The 7,500-nt window shown below is 44.9% G+C and overlaps 1 protein-coding gene across 1 annotated transcript in view; it reads right to left on the reverse strand.

Annotated features, from left to right (window-relative positions):
- Positions 1-7,500, reverse strand: part of LOC134459729 (TBC1 domain family member 15-like) — a 77,882-nt gene that overhangs the window by 8,295 nt on the left and 62,087 nt on the right. Inside the window, exons 12-13 of the mRNA XM_063212121.1 lie at positions 6,149-6,249; positions 2,029-2,128 (exon numbers count right to left, since the gene is read on the reverse strand). Coding sequence (XP_063068191.1) covers positions 2,029-2,128; positions 6,149-6,249 — 201 coding nt within the window. The remainder of the gene's footprint in view (positions 1-2,028; positions 2,129-6,148; positions 6,250-7,500) is intronic.

Below are 7,500 nucleotides of genomic sequence, written 5' to 3' on the forward strand. Positions count from 1 at the left end.
TTAATACCATAGCTCTCTTGCCAATAGAGTTTGTTAATACCATAGCTCTCTTGCCAATGGAGTTTGTGCAACTCTCCCATGCCAAGGCCGTTGGGCACCAGCCCCTTCATAGGCCCAGATGGGCTTTCGTCAGCTGCTGCTGAAGTGTTGCATTCATGGGCCAGGTGTTTTGTCACAGTCACCGCACCGTGGTAGAGGGGGGGATGAGGGCCCTGTCACGGTCCACTGGTTACCATGGAAACCATGTGTTGTTATCGTGCCTGAGGCCACAGGTGTGAGGTGTGAGTCATGTTTGTATCCACTGACCCAAAGGGTGTGTGTGTGTGTGTGTGTGTGTATGTGTGTGTGTTTGTGCCTCCAAGGTTTGTTCACTCCCCACACAGTAAACTGTGATAAAGTCCCCCGTTTTGAGACACTATAGTCATAGAAGAACGTCTATATGGCTCCATCAAAAATGATCTGAGGAAAATCTTTGGAGTAGTATTTGTTCACACATTTCAGAGTTTGCGTTTCAAGAGAAAACTGATGAAGTAGACTATTCTGTACGAGTATAATTTATGGTAAGAGTCTGTCTATTCCCATTCCTACTGTCTCCCAAAATATCAGTAGACATAGCCTGCTGGCATTGTGCTTATAGCGGCACTTTAAAAGGCCATCTATATTTTGCAGGGTCCCCAGAAAGGCAACCAGTCGACCTTCTCTACTGCTGTAGAAAGCTCCAATGTGTGTATATGCTGCAACGAACTAAACTGTATCTTGTAATAACACAAGCATAGCCATGTTATGAAGCACATTTTTCAAAACTAGTTCCCAAATACACGCACTTACATGTTGGCAAAATGTTACAAAGCACATCTTAACAAGGTACTTCAATTATATTTAAAGGTGTCGTAACAGTAGAACAACATATGGATTACCAGTGCATTTTAACTCCTTTTAACACAGAGACTGTTGTAACCTTACTGTCACTAAAATGGTAATGGCAGAGTCTAAATCAGTTACATTGTCACAGCAATGTTGTTGTGATGTAGTTGATTGTTTTCAGCAAAGAGTGAATAGGCACGTGAACGGGCCCACCTGCAGTAAGAGGCTAAGCATTTGCGTGTTATTACACTGGAATGTGTGCTATTACATTGTTATTACACTGTAATAAAGCAAGTGTTACTTAAATAGTTATCTCCACCTGACGCATTATTACACTGTAATAAAGCGAGTGTTACCTAGGCAGTTATGTCCACCTGATGCGTTATTACACTGTAATACAGTGAGTGTTACCTAGGTAGTTTATCCACCTGACATGTAATTGCATTGTAATATAGCAATTGTTACCTAGGTAGTTAAGTCCACCTGACGTGTTATTACACTTTATTATATGGTTGTGACGTCATCTGTCGAATGCTCCATTCATTTCAACGGGGCTCCCCAACGTTCGGACGTCTGTTATTTTTCGATAACGGACGGGTTGGGCTATAACAGACCGCTGTCAATGGCAACAAGACTTTTCACTGCTAAAGCGACTTTTCAACAAGACTCTAATCAGCTGCTGTGATAGACAGCACCCGTTGTCCTGGCTACCGCTGTCAATGGCAACAATACGTTCACTGCTAAAGCCACTGGCTTGTATACAAGTCAGTGGCTAAAGCGAATGTTTCATATCACTCCGCAGGGGGTCCGGTCTTTTGTCACTCTAATCAGCTGCTGTGATAGACAACACCTGTTGTCCTGGCTACCTAGCTGTTGCCTAGCGGTGTTCCACAACGCCACTGTTTTGTTTTGCGCAGCAACAATCTTAACATTAAATAGGTCTAAAGAAATGTCCCCGCCATGTGTGAATCATTTAAGTATATCCATATAATAAGCGGGTTAACTTTCGGCGAGTCGGTCGCTTTGTGGAATAGCAGCACTTCAGAGAGAACAAGACCCCTCCGCTCCGCGTCGGGGTCTAAAGATTCTCTCTGTCGTGCTGCTATTCCACGGTAGCGACCTTCTCGCCGAACGTTAACCCTTACGTAATAAAGGGAGTGTTACCTAGGTAGTTCCAGAAGGCCAGGTCCAGCAGGCGGAGCAGGGTGCTGAGCTGGATCAGCTGGGTCTTCATGCCCTGCATCTGCTCCTCAAAGTTCTTGTGCTGTGGAGCCAGAGAGACAAAACAAACAAACATCAAACAAACATGTAAACACAAGGCCGTGACCCTTGCCTACAAAACCACAGCAGCAACGGCAATCTGGACAGTGGACAGTGTCTGAAGCCAATGGGGAAATGAAACTGGAATACAAGCTGCGTTGTCACCACTTAGCATCTGCACTTGTTATTCTGTATTTTTCCTGTGCACTTTGCATTTGCTAGTGATGTTTTTGCTATGATTATGTCCTCGACTGGAAGTCACTTTGGTTTAAAGGCATTTACCAAATGCAATGAAATGTAAACAGCAAGAAATAAATTAGATGAAAGTTAGGCAAAACAAAATGTGGAAGCCAAAGATAAACAACAGGAAATGAGCGCATCTGTGAATGCTGATGGAAAAGGATATTGGCTTCGCTGTCCCCCATCTGACAACACCTTAAACACATCTCACTTTACAAAGCAAACCAACAATCTCAAACAATGCCCCATGTCAACAGGGACGGCATTTATCCTGAAATCAGCCAACACTACCGATGCCAGATACCTCTAACAGCCAGGAGTGTGGAGACACTCCAAATTAGACAATAGGACACACACACACACACACACACACACACACACACACACACACACACACACACACACACACACACACACACACACACACACACACACACACACACACACACACACACACACACACACACACACACACACACACACACACACACTACCTGATCGTACTGGCAGTTAGAGTGATGCTCGTGGTAATGGTGTTTGCCTTCATGTGGTGATGTGTATATCAGTAGGGCGCAGCGGTGTAGTCTACTTTTTTGAAGTGGGTATACTGTATATTCTCGCATTTTTTGAAGTGGGTATGCTGTATATATTTATGCCATTCTAAATAATGGATCAATCAATTTTAAGTGGGTATACTGAATCCCCTAAAATTTAGAAGTGGGTATACTCCGTATACCTGCGTTCTACGTAGACTACACCACTGGTAGGGCGCCAGATGCCCATATTAAACAAACAAACAAATAAACAAACAAACAAACAAACAAATAAATAAATAAATACACAAGGGCTGTCTCATGTTTCATGCAGGAGTCAGCTGATGGCAAGGAGATTACTGGGCACTGGTGTACGGGTCGAGATAACTACCAAGCCGTCGCAACGTGCAACAGTAGCGCCACAATGGGTGGGTTTAGGTTTAGGACTGGGCTTACTATGTTAATAGCTCATCTTGACAGAAGCAGACCATCTCGAAAGAACACTGAATTTGCGTCATGATGCGCTGCCATTTTGTGTAATGTGGATGTAATGTACGCCTTCACACTCATGCATACGTATGCCAGCAATCACGTTTATCCAACTAAAACACTCCCACCACACACACAAACACAAAGCATACTCTCACACACAGTGTTGTCATGTTGTGTTACGGCATGCGTCATATCCTGTGGTGCAAGTAGTTGATGTTGGGGGGGCTGTCTGCGTGCTCAAACAAAAGCAAAAACACACTCACACACACACACACACACCCTCTGGAACTCTCTCTCATGGCAGTTCCTATTGGCAAATGTCTGGCCACTACAAACTCTCTTTCATCATTACAGAGAGTCTTAGTTGAGTGTGTGTGTGTGTGTGTGTGAGTGTGTGTGTGTGTGTGTGTGTGTGTGTGTGTGTGTGTGTGTGTGTGTGTGTGTGTGTGTGTGAGTGTGTGTGTGTGTGTGTGTTCAGGTGGGTGATTATGCAGTGGAGGTTGTTGAGTGGCGAGAGTAGATCTGCAATCTGCCGAGGGGCCAGCAGCCTGGACAGCAGAGAGAGAGGCTAATGGACACCACATCTATACGCGCGCACGCGCGCACGCACGCACGCACGCACGCACGCGCACACGCACACACACACCTGTGAAGTTGGACCCCACTTCCCGCACTCAGCGATCAATTTGGTTTAACACACAGAACCAGGGGCTGTGCTACAGGGAAATCAAGACCGAGAAAGGCTGTGTGAGTGAGAGAGAGAGAGAGAGAGAGAGAGAGAGAGAGAGAGAGAGAGAGAGAGAGAGAGAGAGAGAGTGTAAGAGACAGAGAGAGAGAAAGAGAGCGAGAACAAGAACGAGAGCGAGAGAGAGAGAGAGAGAGAGAGAGAGAGAAAGAGCGAGAGACTGAGAGAGACAGAAACACAGAGCAGCAATTGTCCAGCAATTTTGCCGAGTGTGGGAAGAGAAGTGTGTGAGCGGGAGATACTGTATTTCCCCACCCTGCCTGATATATTAGCTGACAAAAATAGAATCCAACAAGAAGAACAACTACAAGTGCATACAGACAGACAGACAGACACTGCAGGCAGAGGGACATATCCAGAAACAAAGATGAACGCACACATGCACGCCCACAAGCAGACACACAGACACGCCGTCACAGAGCAAGTGACCACCTTCAGAACAAACACTGGACCAATACATGACATGGCAAAGATGCTCACTTCAAAATATATAAATGACACACGGGGTCAGCTTTTAGGTTTTTCGTGATCCCGAAGGTCATGTTCCTTCTGTCCAGTTGCCCTGAGCTGTCAGCCTGGGTCAGACAAGCACACCACGTCTGCCACTCTTTTTTTTTTCTCTCTCTCTCTCTCTCTCTCTCTCTCTCTCTCTCTCTCTCTCTCTCTCTCTCTCTCTCTCTCTCTCTCTCTCTCTCTCTCTCTCTCTCTCTCTCTCTCTCTCTCTCTCTCTCTCTCTCTCTCTCTCTCTCGACAGCAGGCCAAGACAGAATGAACAACTAGGACGAGACAACAGATGGGACAGGACATGAAAGAGGTGGAAGGAGAACGAAAGAAGAAGGGGAGGATGAGAGGAGAGGAGGGGAAAAAAGAGGAGGAGAAGACAGATGGGCATAGAAGACGAAGAATAAGATGAGCGAATAGGATGAGAGGTGTAGAGGAGTATGGAGGATGGAGAAATACAAGAGGAGGAGGGGTGTGGGGAGGAGAAGAGAGGAGAGGAGAGGAGAGGAGAGGAGAGGAGAGGAGAAGAGAGGAGAGGAGAGGAGAAGAGAGGAGAGGAGAGGAAAAGAGAGGAGAGGAGAGGAGAGGAGAGGAGGAGAAGAGAGGAGAGAGGAGAGAAGCAGAGAGGAGAGGAGAGGAGAGGAGAGGAGAGGAGAGGAGGAGCGGATCGGAGAGGAGAGGAGAGGAGAGGAGAGGAGAGGAGAGGAGAGGAGAGGAGAGGAGAAGAGAGGAGAGGGCAACAGGAGACTGAAGTGACGGGACAGGGAAGTGCAGGACAGAGCATAACAGGTGCAGTGGAGGCTGAAGGGAAAGAGAGGAGCAGTTATGAAGAGCCGTTGAGGAGGAGGACAGGACAGGTCAAGTCAGGTCGAGTAACAGAGGGCCATGCATCATTCCTTCTCAGGCTGCACGATTATGGAAAAAAATCATAATCACCATTATTTTGGTCAAAATCGTAATCACGATTATTAATCACGATTATTGATTTTTTACAGATTTTTTTTGAAAATTATGAAGATGAAAATTTAAACAAGAATTAATTATATACGGGATGAGCAAAATGAAATAAAATTTTATAATTATGTAAAGGCAATAGCATGAAACCTAGGTGGACAAATTTCTGGTCAGAAACACCAGCCTGTCAGTATGTTCTGGCTTCAAGGACGCTCTCAAAGTTAGGTCACTATTGCCACGATTAAATCATGATTGAAATCACAACTTCGATTTCACGATTTTATCACTATTTTCAATTATTTTCGATTAATTGTGCAGTCCTAATTCCTTCTGTTCGATTTGATCCACGAAGACAGATTTGAGGAGGGAGAGGAGAGAATAAGAGGAGAATAGAGGAAGGGTGGACCGGAGCAAAAGACCATTTGAGCCATGAAGGGTAGAACAAGAGGAGAGGAGGAGGCGAGGAGGGGAAGAGAATTAAATGGGAGGAGAAGAGAATAAAGTAGGCAAGGGAAGAGTAGGAGAGGCAAGGCCTGAGTGTGGTGTGCCTGAATCTCACCATTTGATCCATGAAGGAGACGAAGCACCAGAAGGCGTCCACCTCATTCTCCATCACGTACAGCACCGGAGAGAGCAGGTCACTCATGCCCTGCACATAGCCTGGAGGAGGGAGAGAGAGAGAGAGAGAGAGAGAGAGAGAGAGAGAGACAGAGAGACAGAGAGACAGAGAGAGAGAGAGAAACGGCAAGGGGAGAGAGAGAGGGAGAGAGAGAGAGAGACAGAGAGACAGAGAGAGAGAGAGAGAGAGAGAGAGAGAGAGAGAGAGAGAGAGAGAGAGAGAGAGAGAGAGAGACAGACAGACAGAGAGAGAGAGAGAGAGAGTTGGACTCTTGCCTTGAAATTAAAGGGTTGACACAAAGAGACATAATTTGGAAACACATACTTAGAGCCAGGGCTCTAAATAAACATCAGTCAACTGGTCAAAAGGTGGTGAAATTTGAATTTGGCTGGTAGAAAGGACCAATTTACTAGCCAATTTGAGCCATTAGGGAGTGTGTGTTTGGCTAGTGTGATTAACATCTACTAGCCATTTTGTCTGGTGATGAAAAAAGTTAATTTAGAGCCCTGCTTAGAGCACACAAACACACACACAATTGTCCAAGTTGAAGTTGAACATGTAGTATGTCATGAGCATGCTTGCACCAACACAAAAGCATGCACACACAAACACGCACACACAGAGGTCACACACTTATCAAGGTCAAAGTTGTACATGCAGTTCTGTATTGAGCTGAAACGGGGTGCGAAAAACAGAAGCACCCCAGATCTCCCGTATGCATGAGTTGTACCTAATTTTTTCCCCCAGAGAGTTGGCAACCCCAACATGTACAAACGTGCACACACACACACACACTCACCCAAGAAGAAGACCAACATGCAGTATGTGACAAGCTGTACATGCGAGCGCACAGACCAGTGTTAATTTTGTCAGCTTTTTTTGATATAGTCGTAGTCTTAGTCACAATGACGAAAATCAATTTTAGTCTTAGTCATTGCCTTCCCAATTTAGTCTTAGTCTTTGTCTAAATGACGAAAATCAATTTTAGTCTTAGTCAATTTTTAGTCATTTTAGTCAACACTGTACATAATAGAACTTCTCCACACACTGCTTCTCTTTTTAACATACATCACTGACTGAACAGAATAAACCTTTTCCGCACACTGCTTCTCTTCTTAACATATATCACACTGTACAGTATAACACTGGTTCTCTTTTTTTGTATTTTATTTAACGCCAGTGTTAATTTAGTCAGCTTTTAAAAATTTAGTCTTAGTCTTAGTCACAATGACGAAAATCAATTTTAGTCTTAGTCATACTTTAATCATTGCCTTCCCAATTTAGTCTTAGTC

Source organism: Engraulis encrasicolus, chromosome 12 (genome assembly GCF_034702125.1).
Source record: "Engraulis encrasicolus isolate BLACKSEA-1 chromosome 12, IST_EnEncr_1.0, whole genome shotgun sequence".
Lineage (NCBI taxonomy): Eukaryota > Metazoa > Chordata > Actinopteri > Clupeiformes > Engraulidae > Engraulis > Engraulis encrasicolus.